General features: G+C 39.6%; 4 protein-coding genes across 5 annotated transcripts; 2 read left to right on the top strand and 2 right to left on the bottom strand.

Moving 5' to 3' along the window:
• The first annotated feature begins 330 nt into the window (after positions 1-330).
• LOC123467268 (sodium/potassium/calcium exchanger Nckx30C-like) lies at positions 331-15279 on the top strand. Its single transcript, XM_045167246.1, is given in 10 exon segments — positions 331-348; positions 350-665; positions 2754-3658; positions 7402-7483; positions 7844-7957; positions 8389-8498; positions 9024-9363; positions 11062-11177; positions 11525-11661; positions 13520-15279. Coding segments are annotated over 10 exon segments (2379 nt in total). The 3' UTR covers positions 13761-15279.
• A 747-nt stretch (positions 15280-16026) lies between these two features.
• LOC116928929 (inactive selenide, water dikinase-like protein) lies at positions 16027-18310 on the top strand. 2 transcript variants are annotated; one of them, XM_032936064.2, is made up of 8 exons: positions 16027-16187; positions 16286-16601; positions 16717-16821; positions 16878-17026; positions 17083-17195; positions 17253-17443; positions 17516-17728; positions 17792-18310. In XM_032936064.2, the coding sequence occupies exons 2-8, from the start codon at positions 16307-16309 to the stop codon at positions 17974-17976; spliced, it is 1251 nt and encodes a 416-aa protein (XP_032791955.1). In that variant the 5' UTR covers positions 16027-16187; positions 16286-16306; the 3' UTR covers positions 17977-18310. The 2 variants fall into 2 exon arrangements, with proteins under 2 accessions (XP_032791955.1, XP_032791956.1); XM_032936065.2 differs by having other exon boundaries at positions 16031-16187; positions 16289-16601.
• On the bottom strand, positions 18308-19270 carry LOC116928930 (glutathione peroxidase 7). The gene is given in 5 exon segments (XM_032936066.2): positions 18308-18479; positions 18550-18661; positions 18722-18923; positions 18925-18987; positions 19046-19270. Coding segments are annotated over 5 exon segments (627 nt in total). The 5' UTR covers positions 19184-19270; the 3' UTR covers positions 18308-18367.
• Positions 19271-19702: 432 nt separating this feature from the next.
• Positions 19703-21764, bottom strand: LOC116928926 (phosrestin-2). Its single transcript, XM_032936061.2, is given in 9 exon segments — positions 19703-19758; positions 19825-20041; positions 20044-20143; positions 20211-20327; positions 20389-20614; positions 20692-20870; positions 21149-21336; positions 21436-21496; positions 21558-21764. Coding segments are annotated over 9 exon segments (1161 nt in total). The 5' UTR covers positions 21612-21764; the 3' UTR covers positions 19703-19739.
• Positions 21765-21827: the final 63 nt, after the last annotated feature.

Raw genomic sequence — 21827 nt, 5'->3', positions numbered from 1 at the left:
TCAGAAATGGCTGACGGCCTTACATTGACCCATTCACCAGCATAGTCAAGTCGGGTTACTTGATTGCGACGGACGCGTCAGTGATCAGTCCAGTCGACAAGGGCTCGCAAGTTTCACCTACACATCAAAGACAATGTGCAGTAAGAAGGTTGTTCTTTGCCAACTACAACTGTATAGGTCTAAGTGATTGGCAAAGATGTTATTCGTTCTCCCGGGACAGTTTTAGGGGGAAAACCAAATTTTTCTTTTTTTTTTTTTGTTTTGTGTTTGATTTTGTTTTTGTTTTTTTTTCTTTTCCTTTTGCTGTTCGTTGCAGGCCAATTTACAGCCATGGGTCGATTGGTTCGGATCGCGGTTAAAAACCGGCATTAATATGCGCCGCGACTCGTACTTTCTGGTCGTTAGCTGCACTTCGCTTTTACTTTACGCCATTTGTTTGTACACGTTTCTCCATTTGAACGGGTATATCGGTGCAAAAAGTTTGGTACCGGGAGCTGCACCGCCAACCGGGATCGGAGCACGACACAAGGAACAGGGCGATGTTCAAAAGAGCTCGCTTTTCTCAGCTCCATACGTCAAAAGCCAGGCAGAATTCGACGACGGCAAGATCCACGAATTTCAGCACAACGTCGGACATCCAGTCGACTGGGATATGCGAGTCAAAGGTAATAAATAGCCACGTCCAATTTCTTGCAGACAAAAATGATAACCTAGTCCGACTGCGCTATTTCTCCCCTCCACTCTCCAAAATACACTAGGTATTTCACACCTGCTTCTTAGAGCCGAAATTTCATTGCTATAGCCTACTATGTTATTGATGCAGCTTTTTAATGCACTGGTTGTAAGGCTGTGAAGCTTCTGCCTTGTACTGCGTCATCGTTGTTGGTTGTGTAACAAAGGACTCGAGACACGAATTTCTCCTATAGTCTATAGCCTACACCATTTCCTTCTACAATATGTCTCCCGACTGCTGTCCAGTGCAGGAATCTGAAAAGCTTTTCGTGCGTTTGCGTCGAATTGTTTTGCACAGCTCTGAACAAATTCGGTTAGCCAATACTTGGAGCTTCAAGATCTGTAACCCCATTCAAACATTTAAAAGTCCTTTCTTCAAAAAATCCGAGTCTCCATTGCCACGTGCCTTTGAAACTCAGTAAGTCATATCCTGAAAAAGCGCCAGTTCAACAACTTGCACCTCTTACCAAACCCTTGAACTTTCGTACCAATGCTCACGTACCATAGGAATTCAAATGGCTATTGAATAGACGAGCCAAAAAGAAAATGGCCCTGCCGTATCCAATGGGAAAGACCGTAGTACCGTGCAGGCTATAGACCGCGCCAAGTATTCTAGAGACAGGCCGTTTCAATGGCTATTGATGCGTGTATAGAGCTAGCCCTAATACGTGGTGAATGACGAGCGCTGGCCGCTATACACAAACGATAAAGTATGCTGCAGTTAAGACACTGTTTAGCCATGGCATTGTGTATAGACCTACACTACGGCAATACACGCATGCCATTGCGAACGTGTTTTGCTTTGGCTTTTGGCTCCATCTGTTCTGCCAACGTTTGTGGTGTACGTATAGTACGTGCGTTGGGAAAAAAAGGACTGAAAGTGGATCGATGAACCGGCCCGGTCTCAACGGATCTCTGACAAACGAATGGCAGCAAGTAAATCGATAGATTTTAGGAGGGTCCCTCCCCCTAAAATGGGTGGTAGGTTTCTCACGTTGAAATCTGCTGACCAGGAAGCGCTTCTTCGACGGATTTAATGGCTATTACTAGCCTACATTTATTTTTTATTTATTTTTATTCCCTTACCTGTAATCTGTTTTTGTAAGCCGTTATCGTCACCGCTTGTGTCGCAGGGCGGGGAAACGAATTTAGTTAATAGTGGGAAAAAATCTGTTTCCGTCAAAGGAAAAATGCTAATCATTGGAGAGTGAAAAAGAACTTAGGAAAAAAAATAATAATAATACTGGTACTTAAATAATGCCAATAACTTCGGTATATAGGCTACAAAAGGGAAAAGTTTGGAATGGCAAAAGTCAGGCCATAACTAGTGGTCTCGTTTTTTTTTTTTTTTATTTGTAAAGGGAAAGGAAAGCCATTTTTCACGCATGAAAGTAATAGGTCACACACGAGATTTAGGATTCAATTTCATTTTATACATTTTTTTATTATTATGATTATTGACTTTTTTTTCGTTTATTTTTCTTTTTCTTATTATTTTACTTTCCTTTCTTTGGTGTATTTAAATAATTCAATATTTGATTTTCTTAGCGTTGTATCAACACTTGTCGTGTATAAACAACGTCAAACGATATCTCCCAAGAGGCGAAAGTTCTGATTCAATAAATAGGCCTTACCATCAACTTACAATCGCAAAATGTCTTTTCCAAAAACTTGAAAGAGTCAGAGGACTTTGCCAACTCGAAAATCTATAGGACATCCTTTCCAAAAAGACATCTTGAATCCCCCTGTACTTTATAGCACCGGGAAAGATCACCCCCCCCACCCCCCTCTCCCCCAGAAATAGCTTTAAACAAAAAACACACAAAAAAAAAACAAAACAAAAAACTGAGGATTCCAGTAAATCCAATATAACGGGAGTCGGTATAAAGCCTTGAAGAAAATGTCTATATAGCGTACAATGGCGACTTGTATCGCCATCAAGGCGACCTATAGATATAATAGTAGCTATATATACTGAACAATAATACATAATCGATTGTTGTCATTGGTGTGCCCAACAGATTTGGGTGTTCACGACATTGGCGAATACATAAGAACACAGCGCGAGAAACGAGAACACATTCAGATGCTGTTACAGCAGCCTGGAATGCAGACGGCAGCAACGAAACGAGGTCCACCACGGAACGCGGAGCATCGTAGGTCCGTTGCTGGACGAAACGTGAACGAAAAGGCGCTGTTAGGAGAAAGAGAGGCTGGAGGAGAGTCTTCTTGGCGACGGATAAGCCGTTCAGTTAGCCACCCGAACTCCAGTGCAAATCAGAGTACGGAAGTCAAGAAAGCAGGCAACGTGAACGACAGCGAAGAGGTCAAACCTCAGCCTTTGTTTCCTAAAGATCTTTTCACGCAAGAGGAACGTCAACGCGGCGCTGTCATATTCCACGTGATGGGCGTTGTCTACATGTTTGTAGCGCTGGCCGTCGTCTGCGATGAATTTTTCGTGCCCTCGCTTGACGTTATCATCGAAAAACTGAATATCCCCGACGATGTGGCCGGCGCCACTTTCATGGCGGCTGGTGGCAGCGCACCGGAGCTCTTCACCAGCGTCATCGGTGTCTTCGTCCCGTTTGACGATGTTGGCATCGGCACCATCGTCGGCTCGGCAGTCTTCAACATTCTGTTTGTCATCGGTATGTGCGCGTTGTTCAGCAAGACGATCTTGACACTGACGTGGTGGCCACTCTTCCGCGATTGCACCTTCTACAGCATCAGCCTCATTGCGCTCGTCCTCTTCTTCATGGACAACATCATCGTATGGTGGGAGGCGGCTCTCCTGCTTTTACTTTACGCTGCCTACGTCTCGTTTATGCGATGGAACGAGGATGTCGAACGAGTCGTCAAGCGCTTCCTCTACCGTAATACTATGCCTCGCATCTCCAGCACCGATCAGCTCGTTACAGCCAACAATGTAAGCACTCAGTTTCTTCATTCTTTGTTTTCATACGTTTTCTTCCATTTTTTTCTTTTTTTTGTTTTTTTTTAGCTAACGTTTACGTGCGTAACGGGTGCCTATTTTATTTGATATTTTTTAAATTTAAGCATCTAAATTTTCTTTCGATCGGTATCCATATCATATATTAGGTTGAAGAGCTTGAAGTTGAAGACCAATAGTTTAGAGTGAATGCAAAACAAATAAGAAATAATGCCGTTGGACATGTTCAACTGTTATGTATAGACCTGCGAGTTAGCTGGCACTCTCTGTACAATTCTTTTGGAGTAGTATGTATATTCCTATATATATGTGTAGTGAATTTGTAGCTTACAATAGATGCCCTTCATCGTGCACGCTCCATCACTTTGGGGCTGCGCGCGCCGCATTCAAGCCGGTTAAGAAGCCAGAAATCGATAGCCTTTGTTGCTCGACTTGTGAACAGTTTCCAGTTGTATTTCACATGAGCAAGCTATAGGGGCATTCAATGGTGAATGTATGAAGCTTTCTGCAAAGCCAGCCGGAAAGGACTGAACGAACGACAGCAGAAAGTCCCTACCCACTCCAGCCCCGCGTCCGTACGCGAGAGTTATGTTGTTGGCTCTGTGCTAATACTTTAGGCAAATTCGTCACAGTCTCTTTTTCCTTCTTCTTTTGTATATAGTTATGATAATATTAGTGTATGCTGCTAGTAGCAAAGTAATAGCATCGCCAGTTCTAAAACAAACTTTCATCGCGCACCCTTTTTTTTTTTTGCTCTTCCGAGAAGCTGTTCAAGGATTAGCCGAACTATGGCATTTCTTTACTTCAATCAAGAACTTGTAATCATAATCACACTCGTAATATGTTCTAGTTGGCTTTACTAAAAACAAGGGTGTGTACAAGGAATGCAGTTGGGCAATATATATACAGAATATATAGCACGTGCTAGCAGCCAATTGCTTTTATGAATATAGAAAACTATCGATTAAACAAAAGGCCATTACTTTTAGTGGGTGTGTATATATTATATACTGTACATATAGGCTGGCCTGTACAAACTCCTGGTTTCCGGCAGTGTAGATATATATACGTGCAGCACTGGCTCTCAACACAACAAATAATGAAGTGCTACAACATAGTCGAATGGGCTCTCGCTTTAGGTTTTCACTTCCAACCTACGCTCACGTTCCATTTTCCCTCTCTTTCTTTTCTTTTATTTTCTTTTTTTTTTTTTTGTTTCCATTTCGATTGACTTTGTCCACGACAAGTTACATTTGGTTTGTTTTGTTTTTTAAGTCTCGGTGGGTTCTTTTCCCCCCCTGGAGATCGAATCGGTTAATCGCAGCAGAAAACCGAAAACCTTTATTCGAATAATAAATAGAAAAATCTATAAAAAGTTCCGAATTTTTAGTTGATCTCCGCACTCTCCGTCACTGAACGCCAATGTCTTCTTAACTTGAAAAGTCTATGATGAATTCTACCGCGGAAATGTTTTTCAACGGAGCATCCGACTTCCGCTCATCGACCCATTCCCATTCCAGACCTTCCATCGATCGCTTCGATAAACAGACTGTATAAAGACGACGAAGACGTTCTCTCGTTAAGGGCTGACGGCCAGCATATAATGAAGACATATCAAACGTAATTTGCTGGCCAGCAGTATTTTAGTCGACCGTGAAGAATGTCCCGAAATTTGTTTATCTACTGTATTATTATGGTTCATATGGGAGCGGGGCTTTGATTAGTGACTGGCTTGCATAGTTCTTTTTCTTTTCTTTTTCTTTTTTTTTTTTGTTTTGTTTTTCTTCTTTCCTTTCTCCTTTTGTGGCAAGCAAGTCGGATGAGAATGTATATAGCCGAGATCCGGCGTGTTTTTATGCGACTTGCACGATATCGTAATCTGATCAGATGACGTGACCACACTTGGCGAGGCGAGAAGCATGCTAAAGGGCCATCAGTTCGTGCCAGCAGCTCGTCCAGTCCTAGCGTAGAGCAGTTGCAGCCGAGCGAACACGCCATTATTTCATCGTACCTAGCACAAGCCGACTCGCTTCCTCTTCCCTCCTTAGCCGCACACGACGCTTCGTCCCTTCCGAGACACCAATCGATCTACGGATTCTACGCCTTTCATGTTTTTTTGGTTTTTTTAGTTTTTTTTTTTTTGGTTTTGTTTTTTTCTCAGCGTGTTTGGGGTACCAAGCTCTCTTAAGCTTACGCTGTATAGTAAGACATTTTCTATCTAAACCAGGAACGAATGATTAGTTTTAAACTTTCTTTTCAGTCCGTATATATAATAGCCTATATACGATGTAGACTACAGCTTGTACAACGAAAGGGGAATTTGTTATGCAAAACTTTACCGATTGACTCTAACTGCAGTATAATAATAATAATAATAATGTTGCCTAAAAACTCTATAGCAGTATATGGAAACAACTTCAATTTTTCCAAAAGAAACCTTATGAATATATAGTCCTCTGCTTTGCATAATATGGGACGGGCTATTCGTTAGATGTTAAGACATTTTCGCAAACAATTTGAGGAACTGAAAATTCGTAAAGCTGAACGTGCATGTATGTCTGTTCAAATTACATTTCAAGATTGGTGGTGTGCGCATCGTTCTTCTCAGCACATTACGCAGCACATCTGCGGGCAGTTTAGCAGGGACATTGAAGACACTCTTCACCGACGATCTACCATTGTCACATTCAACGTGAAGTTCATAGACAAAGTAAAACCACAGACCCCTGGAGATATTGAAATAAGTGGCCGATCGAGATTTCGCGTGAAGCTCCCATCATCAAAATCGATGACGCTAGAACTATATTATATGGTCACCAGCAAAGACATTCGAACAACCTACATCAACCTATGCAAGAGCAGAAAGCCTATATGGCTCAAATTAATGCGCATGCGTTAATAGTTCCTCGTGTTTATAAGGGCTTCGGGCCTCGACCGCGTCATCCATCGCCTCGTTAAAATAGTATACTGTATATAAATATATATTTCTTTTTTCTAAGCCGATTCTGCAGCTATTGCATTAGTATATATGGTCAACAAAAAAGCAATCGTTTTCTAGATAACTTTATTTATTCATTTTTTTTTATGGGAGGGGGAAGAAAACCTTGAACAGTAGCTGCTGTGTATGTTTTGGAAAAATTCGATAATGGCAACTCCTCAACCGTATAACTTTTGCGCCCATCGTTCTTGACGTGGTTGACGCCCTCTTTATGGGACGCGATCACGCATCATTTGTAATGCGTGGCTTTAACTGAAAAAAGTAGAAAAAAAACAAGAAAAGAAAAGAAAATGCCTTGTGAGGGCGTTACATATTTTCGACCAAATAGCTTTCTTTTCATCGACTAATACGTATATATAGCTATAATAAAAGAATAAAAACAAGGCAGCCATCTTGAGACATGTACACCCCAATATTTTGACATTCATTTGCCTCAAACGAAAGGCACATCAATTTTGCTTTGAAAAGATATTTCTGAAACATGTTTGTTGCGATAACTTCATCAATAACTGGAATCTGTTTCCGGGATTTTGATTTTCTTCAAAGAACAACACACAGAGGGCACAGCTGCAAATCTGTAATGGAACTAATCTATTACAAACATGTGCCGATCTGTGTTTGCTTAATGCTTATGGACAATGTTTATAGAGTAGCCCAGTATAGCTCTGTTCGATCGATACTTCTGTTTCATTTGGGATTTTCTCCTTTTTTTGGTACAAAGGCAAACAATCGAGGTCCTCCTAGTCAAGCATCAGTAAGCAGCGGAGGCGGCGGATCTTCGGGAACCGCTGGAAACGTTGCCGGTAAGTATATAGAAAGCTTTGACCGTATTGTACAGAACGAAATGTTTTCCATATTCTCTTTGGAATTCTGTTTGCCTGCTAAAGAAGGAACGCTGTAAATGGGAATTCCTTTTTGGCATTTTGGCTATCAATTTCACGAATGATACCTTCAATCTAATTGGTAGCTATGTACTGTATATAATATACCTCCCCCGCACAGCTTTTATATACCGATTTCAGAAGCCTCGCTAGTCACTAGGCAAATTGCATTATTACATAAGATTAGCGTAGATAAGCTGTGTTTACGATTATGAACTATGATTTATACGATGTGTCGGAAGTTCATATAGAAATAAAAACAATTTCTATCAAACGATGAAGGTGGAACCGCCAATGACAGAGGCCGTGCTGCAAGTGCCGGCATCCGAGGTTCCAAGTTCCGCCACGGACTGCTCACGTTGATGATTCACAGCATTGATCCGATGCATGACGGAGGTAAGATTGAAATTATTATTTTTTTTTTCAAGCTTTGTTTATTCCCAACGGCACCATAATAAAATATAGTCGTGAGTGCTGATGGATGTTCCAGATAAGCCTCATGCTAAAGATTAAGAACCTATTTAACAATTGTTGTAACCTAACACATCAATGCACGGCAAATACGAATATTTCTAGTTTCAATTTGAATGATTTAAATGGTTTAAATGATTTAAATGAAAAATTAATCTAGATAGGGTAGACCTACATTGTTGCATAACACGGGCTGAGAGATATAGTGCGTATACACGCGTTACATTATACAAAGCACACTGACTCAAGACGGCGCATTGTATGACGGTTTTATTTCATTGGCAACTGAAAGCATTGAAATTGACAACCAAATTGTAATAATTGTTTGCTTTATTAACAAAGACTGTAAACTTTAGGTCATGTTGACGACAAAGCCAACAAACTGCATGCCATCGCCTCTTTGCGAGTATTGTTGGACGCTACGAAGGAGCAGACCGTAGTCAATGGGCGAGATGCAAACGAAGAGGTAAACAGTATATATGTAATTATGTTTATCAAGCTGATGTCGCCATCCCAGATGTTATGGCCTATATTTCATTCACACCAGGGATAAGAACTTAAAACTCTAACCCCCCGCCCCCAGAAAATTAAAACTCTACATGACAAGCTGTTTCCAGCTTCAAGAATGGGCCTAAGTGTTTTTGGAGTGAACATCTAATCATTTCAATTTGATATTCTGTACTTTTCAAACAGTTTTCAAATACGTTTGAAGACCGTTTTTTTTTCCCCTGCAGCTGAAACTTTTCTTTGAGAACAACTTTGCGTAATCAAACCAAAACTTGAGTAAAAAAAAAAAAAATAAAACATGACAAACAAATTTCCTTTTATCCTATACGCATAAACCCCCAATCGCAACTCTTATCACTGACTGTGAATGAAAGGCTTTTCCGCATGTATACGAGAATCCGGCTCATATTATTCATGCAAGTAGGTATAAACTATAGGCTACACATTAAGAATTAATCGCGTTTCGGCTCCGTTCGTAACGCAGCTTTCTTGCAACGCGCGATCCGAGATGACACCCGTCGAATCGTTCATTGTCAGCGAAGCAACGGCAGCGTCCGCCTCCGTCTCCGCGGCTACAGCCATTCTCACTAAAACGGACGCCGGTGTTTCGGCTGTCGTCGATTGCACGTCAATGTCTAATCGGCAAGACGCTAACGGTGCTGTCGGCGGTGCCGACGGTGCTGGTGGCAATGGCGATGAAGAGGCAACAAAACCTCTCGATCTGTCCTGGCCAGAAGGAACTCGCAAACAGCTAACATATTTATTCCTGGCACCCATTTTGTGGCCGTTATGGTTGACCTTACCCGACACTCGAACGCCACAAGGTGAGTCCTCAACATTCGACAAATCCCCGTTCCACAAAATGGTTTTGTTTTGTTTTGTTTTGTTTTTTAATAAAAAAAACAAAAACAAAAACTCTTAGAAATTTCCGCAAACGCTAATTGGGGTGAAAACGACCTGCAAGTCACGTTCCATATTTGATTGGATTTTGTTGAAATTTTCCGCATAGACTGTTTTGATATCTTTGATTCAATACGGGCTGGTATTTATAAACAATATAACTAAGAATGACTGTGGGTATAGGCTAGACCTATATAAAAGAACACGCACATGTGATCAATAGGAAGTTTCATCAATGGCGAATTCTTCTTTACATCAATAATTCTAAGCCCCTTGTACTCATTCTGCACTTTTTCAAAGTTCTATTCATCAGGGGGATATATACTGTATACTGTACTGTAGCCTACGTAGTTGTGCATGATAGACCACATCAGATAGAAACGTGATAAAACAGGGACTCGACATCTGTTATTCTTCGTGGGAAAATGTCGATCACGCGCGCGCGTATGGGTCGTTGATTTGAACTTACTCCGCAAAACTCGGCTGATTACAATGCATTGCGGCGAGATTATATATACAACTAGGATGATTAGCATAGTAATTTGACGAGACTACACCAATAATTGGCTGCTGAATTAATCACACGCTTCATGACGCCCAAAACCCCCTGATGTGTCGCCACCCGGACTGTCTTCCTCATCTTCTTTCCTTCATGACATATAGCGGATAACCTGATTATGTAACCAATGCACGGCCAATCAGGCTGACTATGATTTTTTTTTTAAAATTATTATTATTAAATTTTTTTCCGCTCCTTCTATGTCATCTTTTGTGTGTGTGTGTGTGTGTGTGTGTGTGTGTGTGTTGGCTGACATAAGGACCGATGTTCCATTACTAGTTTTATACCACAAGTCTGATACCATGCGATAGTCTCGCTTAACAAGGTCTACATCCTTTTTGGCGGGGATATCTCGTTAAGAAAACAGTCCTCTTCGAGGAAAGGCACGGGATGAATCGAAAGCCATATAATAACGAAAATAATTTAAAAAATGACTTAAAGTTTTCTTTTAGCTAACTATTGTGAGATTATTATTTATTTATTTTTGTTAACGGATATTTGCCTGATGAAAGAAGTCTTTAATCGCTCTTAATATAATTTTTCATCGTGTTATAGGCCTACACGTAAGTTGCGCTTTTCCTTTGAATACTATATAGCCTATATACACAAGATTTATTTCAGTTTATAGTCCTATATGTTTCGTCGTCGTTTAATTGAACCAGGAAGGATACAAGAACTTTGGTCCCCGAAACCGTTGGAATAGATGGTCTCCAACTTGAAATCGATTGTGCCGGGAAGTTGAAGCGCAATCGTGTATAGGCTACTGTCACGCCCTACAAAATAGGGAATGAAAAGCAATGAAGTTACGGGGACTGCTGATGTTCCTTTGATCGTTGCGCTAATGTACCTATACTCTAAACGTGCTGCTATTTGGCATGGGGATATGTCAGTTGTCTCACGTATACAGCGATAATGCACGCATAATTGATGCATACAATTTCCATGCTGTTTTTACGTTGCATTAGTCTACATGCTGGCGTGGAACTTGTTCTGTTGACTAATATATGGGAAATTGCATACGATCAGCTTACAATATGCTAATGGTTGATTATTATCTTTTCAGGAAAGCGCTTCTTTGTCATCACCTTCGTCGGCAGCATTCTTTGGATTGCTGCCTATTCATATCTCATGGTATGGTGGGCTAACTTGACTGGAGAGACCGCTTACATCCCTCCCGAGGTAAATAAATGCAGACAATTCATTGAATCGACTGCAAACCGTTTAATTTCTTGTGTGTGTATAATTAATATGCTATTCGTAATTTGTACCGTATAGGCCTATACCACCTACCACCACACATGTGAATTACTTTAGAAAAAAAAATCGTACACAAATGAAATCTCCCATTTTCAGGCTGAACTTAAATTAATTATTAATTTTGAACTATGAAGGGATGTGTATAATTTGTAACACTTGCGCATCATTTTCTTTTATTTATTTGTTTATTTTGAGGCTATCTTCTATATATATACATACAGCAGACCATGTATGTAAATTTTTTGTGGCGATGCTTGTTTTATTTATAGGTTATGGGCTTGACCTTTCTGGCTGCTGGTACCTCGATCCCTGATTTAATAACGTCGGTGATTGTAGCGCGAAAGGGCCTGGGAGATATGGCTGTTTCTTCGTCGGTTGGATCGAACATTTTCGACATTTGTGTTGGGTAAGATTTTAGAACATTTAGCCTACTATATGCCTTCCTGAGTGTCTTTAAGTTTAAACCACATAAAAAAATTCGATTTTCATAAGAACGTGAACAGTTTCTGACGACCCCAAAATTTCTGCGAATCCTTTGGAAAAATTCCATATGAAAGATGTAGGCCTATAGGCCAACGAAAGCCAGGAGCGTCAAATGTATGCCAGCAAACTCCCCAAGTTCCGCACAGTTAGCCTAATCGACCAGTTGTCATATTTTATACAGCGAGACTTAACAAAAAAAAATAAATAAACAAATAAAAAATAAATAAGTGGTATAGATATAGAATACTATATAAAGAATGTTATAACGTGTATATAGACTCAGATGTTTAGACCAAGTACTGCTGGTATTTTGTTCACTGGCCTTTCTTGTACAGAAAATTATAGACTAGCCTACCACTATATAGTTGGGATATATATATGATTATTGCAGCAACATCAACAATGTTTACATCCTGCGGTAAAATGAGATGTGATTCCAAACTGCTGATTTTTAAAAATGTAGGCTATTCTGCGTGCTGTATAAAAGCGCTGTTTGTTGGAGATGCCTAAGCTATTTTTTTTTCTTTCAGCAAAGCGTACAATTTAAATAAAATTGCACAATAGTACACGCTAAATTGTTTAACGCGGAATTAACCTGATTTCAGATTTTGCGATTTAATTAAGTTAGACTATAGGCTTTATTGTGCACGTGCCCCAGCAGCATTTACGATGGATAAGAATTAATTCGGCTGCATAAAGAATCTGTCTTCTATAAACAACATTCCATATCAGGCCTATATCCATGTTTCGAGATGTTACTAGGCCTATACTGTATAAGTCATTTTTGAAGCCAGAAATCCAACACGAAGCCAAAAATTCGGTAACTTTTAGAAAAAATAGCTATAGTTAATGGCGGAATGTCTAGTATAGATCTAATAGATATAATCCACTATAAGGCAGCTTAGATATGCAAAACAGCTCAATTTGTTGGCTAGGCTACTGGGATTCGAACTTGAAATGTGCGAAATTTGCTGTCGTCTTATCTTGCGTGCAATGCTAATGGGAAAATGCCAAATGGGAAAGTGAACGGAACAATGTTATGAGAATTTATTTTTATTTTTCGTTTGAAGCGTAGCATGCAAACGCAGTCCAAAAGAAAGGGGAAAATGTAAAACGTTGGTGCATTCTCTTGATAGAATTCATCAATTGCATCTATTTGAATAGTGAGCAGCGTTTTCTGGATGACTGTCCGTGCTGATATTTTTAAACGAAAAACTACAAACAAATTGTCTTCGAAGTTCTGAAAATTCATATTAGACCTAGAAACGTCTACCTAAAATACGGCGGAGTTATAACAATCAAATGCAAAAATTTTATTAAAAAAAACAAAATTGCATCGATGAGGGACGATCCGATCCTCAGTCCCGTATAGCTTTATGTCTTTTTTATTTTGTCAAACGGGCGTCATTTCCAAACGGTTTGTCTTAGTATTTTGTCTCCACATCGATGTGTAAACACCACAGCAAAACATTTGAAAATCAACTTTTCTTCAATAACTCTTATGGCGTCGGCTTTCAATTCAGATTTCAAATAAGTCTGTGTATAACCAGCACGTCGAAGCAAATTATCAAGCTTTCACAAATATACCAATATAGTTTCAACTACTATAGGCTACTATATATTGAATATTTAATTATTAGACTATGGCCGTGATGGTAATCTTAATTTCTTTTGCTTTGTGTGTTTATTGTCTCTTTTCATGTCTGGGACGGAAAAAACCAAAAAAACTAAACAAAAAACAAAACAAAATAAAACGGGGACACGTACTGCAAACAAAACAGTCTACCGCTTCCATGGTTACTGTATTGCATCATAATCGGCAGCCCGGTACAAGTGAGCAGCTCGGGAATGGCCTGCTCCGTCCTTGTTCTTTTCGGTATGCTATGCTTTGTCGTTCTCAGCATTGCGTGCTTCCGATGGAAAATGAACAAGGCCCTTGGAATCACCATGTTCTTATTCTATTTCATCTTCGTCGCCGTTTCCCTTGGATTCGAGTACGGTACCTTAAGTTGTCCGGTTTAGGTTGTTCTGCCAACGGCCTTCTAAATGAAAAGGAAAAATCCCCCATCAGCATTTATTTCGAATTTTTTAAAAGATACAACGATTCCCATAGCTGAAGCCCCTGTTGAGACTTGAATTGAATTTCGATCTACCTTTCCCATTTAAAAAAAAAATATTAGTTGGTTATGATTGATTTTTTTGTGTTCATTTCCCACCGAAATAGTAAAGATGTAACGCAAATCATTTTGATCGCATTCTTCGTCCACCCGCCACTTGGATTTAGTTCAATTCCGCATTTGTAAGTTTTCATTTTTACGCAGTCCCGGTTGCTTGATTTTACGGCTTCTTTTGTGAAATATTACGAATGATTTGACGTAGACTATAATATGATTTTCATTTTCTTTTCAAAGTGTGCGTTTAAGGTCAATGATCATTTATAGGTCTGGGATATGAATCAAGATCGCAGAGGGCTGATTCGAGTAATGACTTCTTCGTTTAAATATTGGAGTTTATTCTAACTCAAGATCATTTAGTCGACACATCGGTGAATTATGATAATCATTTCCGTTTATATGACAACAATTGTTATTAAAAATTAAAAAAAAAAAAACAGAAAAGAAAAAAGGGATCTCGATATGTTATAGTGCTATACAACAAGGGAGGCCATAGACAAGTCATCGCCGCCAATATCAAAAATTACATGACAACAGCATTCACAGCTATTAGCATTTCGATTATAGTCACAATTTATAGAGAACTTTTGATAATCTGTGTTTATTGAGTTTGTTTAATTCACTATATAGCCTTTTTATGGTATTTTAGAAACTTGTTTAACATATACATTTTTTAATACGATTACTCTTGAAACCAGTTTTTTAAGGACCCGTATCAAAACAAATTAAACTGTAATTTGTTTAACTTTTTATATATTTTGGATTCCATGCGCAATCTCGAATTTGAGAAGCACATATTTATGCTAGATCGAAATAAGACTAAAAAAAAAAAAAAGCTTATTTAAAAGAATGACACCCTCAGATGTTTTTCTTCGTCTTGGTGGCCAGAAATATCTGATCTTCGCGCATATAGTAATTAAATCCTTCCTCGTGTAGATGCCACTTCCAAAAGATAGGAAACACCTGGAGGGGAAGATCGAAAGCAATAACACTATTATTATTTATGTATTTATGTTATCGCGCACAATTGGTGATCTCTTTTTTTCTCATCCCTCAGTTCCCGGTAAATGGTCCGTAGTGATTAGTTTGCGTGCGAAGATCTCCTTGCGTTCATTCGCTGCAGCCTGTATTTAAAACAATTCCTCCAGATATTGGTGGCGTATTTCTAGCAACTGGGAATGGAAAGTAGACGTGTGATTTTTTTCTCCTATTCTTAATATTCTAGACAAATTTGTAAAGCCCTTCCTTTCTCGATTTTTTAACTCGATATGTTGTTATTGTACGTAAAGCTGAAAGTGGAAATGGTTAAAAAAACAACGGAAGTCATTCTGGGGTCAAAAGCAATACACATGGAAAGTCAATAGACATATGATTGTGAAATCCTATTTCATTTAACCACAACACTGTCATGTTACATTTTCAATGACTTCAATACAAACACACATAGTCTACTTAACATTTTAGTTTTCTTTGACGAATTTTTATGAGCTATTTCATTTCAAGATTGGGCACGGCCCCGGGTTACCCGAGACCACCCGGCTTACTACCGGAAGGTACTGGCGCGACACACATATAATGTGTTTTCAAATCTTATTTTTTGTTAATTTTTTCAATTGTCGCGCCAAGGTTTCAACATCACTCGACCTTCGTAAATAAACGGCGGGATAGATCAGCGTATGTAGGAATGCCAGACGCAGTGGTAGTTTTTTTTACATAAACTTCATCGAGTCCATAATTCGTTCAGTGTCTGTCCGATATGATCAGTTAGAGTTGGGTACAATCACTGCAGCATGGTGATGGTTATTGTTAAGACCGTGGAAGCATCCCCGATAAGGAGACCCTGACTGTTATTTTCCGTACAGGTAGGCCTACGCCTCTTCCCACTTTGCAGGAATTCCTACTTTCTGGACCGCTGCTGTACAAAATGGTTTCACACTAACCATGAACTAACCGAAAGAGAGCAGCACTAAAAATGTGTTCATGCAGCCTTGTTTTCACATCAAATGAAGCATCTCAGTCGTCTCTGTTTTTATCGGGTTCATGAAATGGCCGCAGGAGCGTTTTTCTCTTGCTATTGAGGCGCTGCCGGGCGCTGCGCACGCTTGGCTCGGTCCTCCCCCTTTTCCATCGAAAACTGATGCGGCTTGTCCTTTGCCTCGAACAACGCATGCTATAGCACGCTACCACCCCGACGCCATTTCATTGCTTGCCGTTTTGCCTGTTTGAACGTTTGAATTTTCGAAGATAGCAAGAGATCCTCCAGCCCCGTTGTCAGGTACTAAGATCTTTGTATTTTTATTTTGTTTGGTATTGCAGGAAGAGCTCGGACATCATGTATACATTTTTTATGTGTATATTTTACGTGATAACTAGTAGGTTAGCCGTCTGACTATCATGGAATCATCGAGCGTGACACAGGAAGCCTTAGCTGCAGTTCAAGCCGTTCAGTTGGAATTGACGGGAGAAAATGCAACAAGCCTGTCATTGAGGAGACCGTTTGATCCTGTTGCTCATGATCTGGATGCATCCTTCCGATTGACCCGATATGCAGACTTAAAAGGATGAGGGTGTAAGTGTTCCCAAGATGTTCTTGGGAAACTACTATTGTCTGCAGGGCTTCAGGATGATGATGCTAACATCCAAGATCATGAGCAAAGCCAATATCTTCATTTTCCCTACACAAGAATCGGTATTTGGTCACTTCAGTTTGCTATGGATTTTTACCATTGTGAACTTGCCATGATATTATTTTCATGTACATTTTTTGTTATTTGTGTTCATGTATTTGATAAATATTTTTGGAGGTGTTGGTATGGATGCTTCTGTTACACCACTTCGCCACGGAGGCCTTTCTCTTGTCCAAACAACCGATTTTTTCTACCCCTTAGTTGATGACCCTTATATGCAAGGTTAGTGTTGCATTGATCAGTGTTTTCAAATATTCTAGCTTTTATTTCAATTGTAGGGAAGATAGCTGCTGCCAATGTATTGAGTGATTTATATGCCATGGGTGTGACAGAGTGTGATAACATGCTTATGTTGGTTGGAATTTCAACCAAGATGACGGAAAAGGAGCGAGATATTGTAATGCCACTCATAATGCGTGGTTTTAAGGTCACTACAGTAACCAGGTGGCAAAATTCCATATTTTAACATTTCTTCTGTTATAGGACTGTGCCTTGGAGGCTGGTACAAATGTAACAGGTGGCCAAACAGTTATGAACCCATGGTGTACCATTGGAGGAGTAGCATCTTCTGTGTGCCAAACTTCAGAACTTATAATGTTAGTCACTCTCCTTGTAATGCCTACTAGTATTTATAGGAAACTTTTGTTATTCAGGCCAGACAATGCTGTTGTAGGAGATGTGCTGGTTCTAACAAAGCCATTGGGCACGCAAGTAGCTGTCAATGCGCACCAGTGGTTAGATTTGCAAGATCGTTGGAACAGGATTAAATTGGTTGTGTCGGAAGATGACGTACGCAAAGCTTACCTCCGTTCGATTGATTCCATGGCAAGATTGAATAGAACTGGTATTGAAGTATATAAATTTCTACGTTTTAAGGAAATTCTTTAAATCGTTTTATTGCCGATTATCATTCTAGCTGCTCGTTTGATGCACAAATATAACGCTCATGCGGCTACGGATGTGACTGGATTTGGACTTTTAGGTCATGCACAGAACCTTGCTGCCCACCAAAAGAATGAAGTTTCGTTTGTTATACATAATTTACCCGTAATAGCAAAAATGGCTGCTGTTGCCAAGGCATGTGGTAATATGTTCCAGCTGCTTCAAGGTCTTTCTGCCGAAACCTCAGGTAACTCCCCCTACCTTAAAGATGCATCACCGCATTGAAATATAATTCGTCATTTTTTATTAGGTGGTATGCTCATTTGTCTTCCTCGTGAACAAGCTGCAGCATATTGCAAAGACATTGAAAAAACAGAAGGATACCAAGCCTGGATTATTGGCATCGTTGAAAAGGGGAATCGCACTGCACGAATTATAGACAAACCGCGAGTCATCGAAGTTCCAGCAAAAGAAAAAGAAGGTGAACTTTGGTAAAGTACGAAGATACCATCGCATCATTTGTCATTTTTTTTTCTTCTCAATATGCAAAAGTTTTATGTCATATATATGTCCTGGGGGGGCGGGCACTTGTTTATAGAGCCCAAAAAGACAATAAGAGTTGTGTACGTCGAATGAACCGAAACAAAGAAACTGTTAACTCAGTCTTGTTATCGATGAAGTATACACGACACACTCCATCTTAGTAGTTTTAATTGGTTTCCCTTGCCTCAACGTTATTCCTACTTCATCAACGTGTTTTTCTTTCTAAAACGGCAAATTTACTGTCGTTTTGAATAATAACAAGAAAATACAGTTTCACAAATCATCATTTGAATGTGTACATATATTGCCCCAATATCGTTAACCAAATGAACTGACAATTACATTACAGTTCATCTTTAGAGACAACATCGGCCTGTGACAACGGCACATCGGAAGACTCGCCTTGATCTGTTGGAACAGATGCTTCAGGAATAGAATCAAGAGCTGCCTTACAACTGAATGTCAGAATAAGGATAAGAATCATTTTAAAAATTCAAGTCATCTTGGAAAATATGAGGAGTCTACCTATCAAAAATTTCTTCAACGGTTGTTTTAGTACTCCATGCCTTCAACACTCTTCCATTATGATCAACCAAATATTTATAAAAGTTCCAATCAGGGTGAACAGATGACTGATCTATAAAATAAAATTCATTTGGTGAGCATTGTGATAATTTTCAGTCTAAGTGTCACTCACTTATGAGATTCTTGAAAGCAGGATGAGCATTTTCTCCAATGACATCGATTTTGGAGAACATCGGAAACTCAACAGCATAGTTAGTTTTTGCAAAATTTAAAATTACTTCATCTTCGTGAGGTTCTTGTTCTCCAAACTGATTACAAGGAAATGCAAGGACATTGAATTTTTGGTTGTAGCTAAGAATGTCTTGGAGTCGCTTTCAATGCTCTGTAGCTGGAATCGGTGTATCCACACAGACTAGCAACATTGACTACCAAAGAAACCTGTGATAAACAGTTTATAAGCACAATGATCTGTTTTAACCAGTAAAATTCCTATTACCTTTCCTCGATATTCCTCCAATGACACTTCTTCGCCTTCTATATCCTGAACGGTAAACGTGTAAAAATCTGGAAGATCATCACTTTTAGAGATTGCAAGAGTGGCAAAAAAAAATATTAGCACGTGACAGCAAATCATTTTGGTAAGTAACTTTTTGGGTGACGTGTACAGCGTCTGACAGTCACGTAGTCGCACGCTAGTTTGAATGGTATGTCGGAATATTGCCTCGAGCGCCAAAAGTTGAGTTCCTTGCCTCCTTCGGCCACCGGCTAGAAGTTTCTTTTTTTAACTTTGCGGTACATGGCACATTCATCTTGGAAGTAGAAAATGCCGTGAAAGAATACCATATATAGAAAAAAGCATCGCATTTTAAACAGCACAACGAATAGTTTAAAAGAAACGAGTTCCAACAGAAATTTTTTTACTATATTTATTTCAAGTTTGCCAATTCCAAGAGTTACACCAGAATTGTCACACATAAGTACGAAATGAATGGGTTTTCACAATCACTCCTGGACGCCATAAATCATTTCATTTCATGCACTTCATAGCCCTAGGGTCCTAAATTATTACTTCCAGATTATGAATTACGATATAGATATTACGTTAAGGGCTTGCGTAGTTAAATGGCATTGAATAAATGAATAGTGTCAGAGGTTCCGACTTCTTTTGGGCCTCTTTTAAGCGCTCAGATTTATTTGGAAAATGCGGTACTGAAGAGAAAAATAATACGAAATTACTGTTCCGTCAAATTAAAACATAGGAAATGATTCAGAAACCTTCGATTCCGAAAATTTATTGAAGAATCGCCAGGGCATTTCTCTATTCCACTCGGCTGATGTGAGAAATGTTCGCTATCACGTTTAGCAACAATGAAGACAGGCACCTCAGCCATTACGGTGGCCTTCAGCGGTGTCTGGGATACTTTAAGCTTAACATGAACTCGGTAAGAGATGATGAAACCAAAAATATCAGAATGACTGGGATCGGCAAAAGGGTACTCGGTGCTAACTGGGAGACGTTTGAACTTACACACCGCCGAACAGCTAACCCCTCTTGTTTAGTACCCGTAGTGGCACGCGGAACAAGCATAACAGTCTGGTCATAAGGAATAATTCAATCATGTTTTTATTGCAAATTTAATGCAAAACTGGACGTGACTCACCTGATTAAGGGTTCCTCCGGGTGCAATGGGAAAGCCGGTATGAGTTTCCATGCGATTGACCGGCACTTTGCGTTTGCCCTCGGAAAAAGAGAGCTTGTAAAATTGAGTCAATGTGATCTGTGGAATAAATTGTCGTTTTTAATAGGCTCAAATAATTTTTTTAAAAGCACATTATTACTTTCATGCCTCTGATGTTTTTGTTGGACTGATTGGTAATAGAAATATTGATGATAAGGGGTTCGCCATCGACGACGGATGTCTTTTCTAAGCAAACTTCCATATCCACACGACCGAGAGCGAGCAATAGAGGACGACTGACTGTAACTGCTGGTGGTATCCAAACAGCCGATTTCTCAGCCGATCCGTGCCTCTGAATCAAATCCACATCAAACTGGATAGTGCTCCTGTAATAGTAGGATCATTTTATATTTTCAAAGGAAACCATAACATTTGCAAAAATTTTATAAATGATGACGCAAACCGTTTGTGAGGTTGGCAACTGCCTCTGTAGAGACAAAAGACTTCGATGAAATGCTTTATTCCACAGGGTTCTCCTTTCATCGCCGATGGCTGCTGAATAGTTAAACTCGGCCCAATACCTGAAGGCCATTCGAAATGGAAGGGATAGCAAGTGTCTCCATAAATCCGTAGAAGATTTGCCTAATCGTCGGTACATTTGAATTTGATTATAACCTTGCCATTATCTCATTGCTATCAATTTCATGTTTGTTTTTTGTTTTTTTAACACAATCAATCGGTAATTTTCATTTTGTATAAGTAATGCAACATTTACTACAAAAAGTTCTACTACCCAATTGAATGGGAACTAATTACACAACATTCTAAGGTACTGATAGTAGAATTCATTTATCAAGTTGGCTATACCTACTACTACTCTGTAGTTATGATTGGTAAAGTAACAAAGTGTCAATGTTTACCTGCATCTCTGTTAGATGCTCTGGTATGGGCACTTTGTTTACAATCACGTTGGCCAGGCATATTTCTTTTGACAGGTTTAAGCCCATCACTTCGTCATCTTCGCGTCCATAACGTACCGTGCTAACTAACTGCACAGCAATTGAACGTTCCGGGTGAACATATTCACGATCTACCACTATTGCTGCATCTAGAATCAAATCATAAGATCATTTCTACTGAAGTGGGCACATGATTTTCTACGTTGTATAGTTCTAGATAAATGGCTTTATAGAACAGCGGCACCTGCCTATTGGTTGAATCCATGAAAGATAATCAACGAATTCCCTTTGTGGTATGAACAGTGTAATCTGTGGAAAAATCAAAGTAGTAAAAAAAAAAAGACGAGGAAAACTGTTTTTGTGAAAACACCTTCCCGTTTGGTGTCATTTTGGTAAAAACAGAATCGGCAGCAGATGACGACATGACGAAATCCAAGTCTTAGCAGCTGATCTTTGCAACTCATTCGAATCAGCTATAACTGAAACGAGAAAGCAGAGATCCCAACCACTTGGTAAAAGGCAAACCGGACAGGGTCTGTGCCCGACAACGTCGCTCACCTAAACAACAAAGACTGTGGGATACACGGGGCAAAAATTTGTTTATAACCGATAGGCTTCTACCAGTCGTTAAGTTGGTTGA

Source organism: Daphnia magna, unplaced genomic scaffold (genome assembly GCF_020631705.1).
Source record: "Daphnia magna isolate NIES unplaced genomic scaffold, ASM2063170v1.1 Dm_contigs165, whole genome shotgun sequence".
Classification (NCBI taxonomy): Eukaryota; Metazoa; Arthropoda; class Branchiopoda; order Diplostraca; family Daphniidae; genus Daphnia; species Daphnia magna.
The sequence above is the reverse complement of the archived record's forward strand: the minus strand, read 5'-3'. Positions and strand labels throughout refer to the sequence as shown.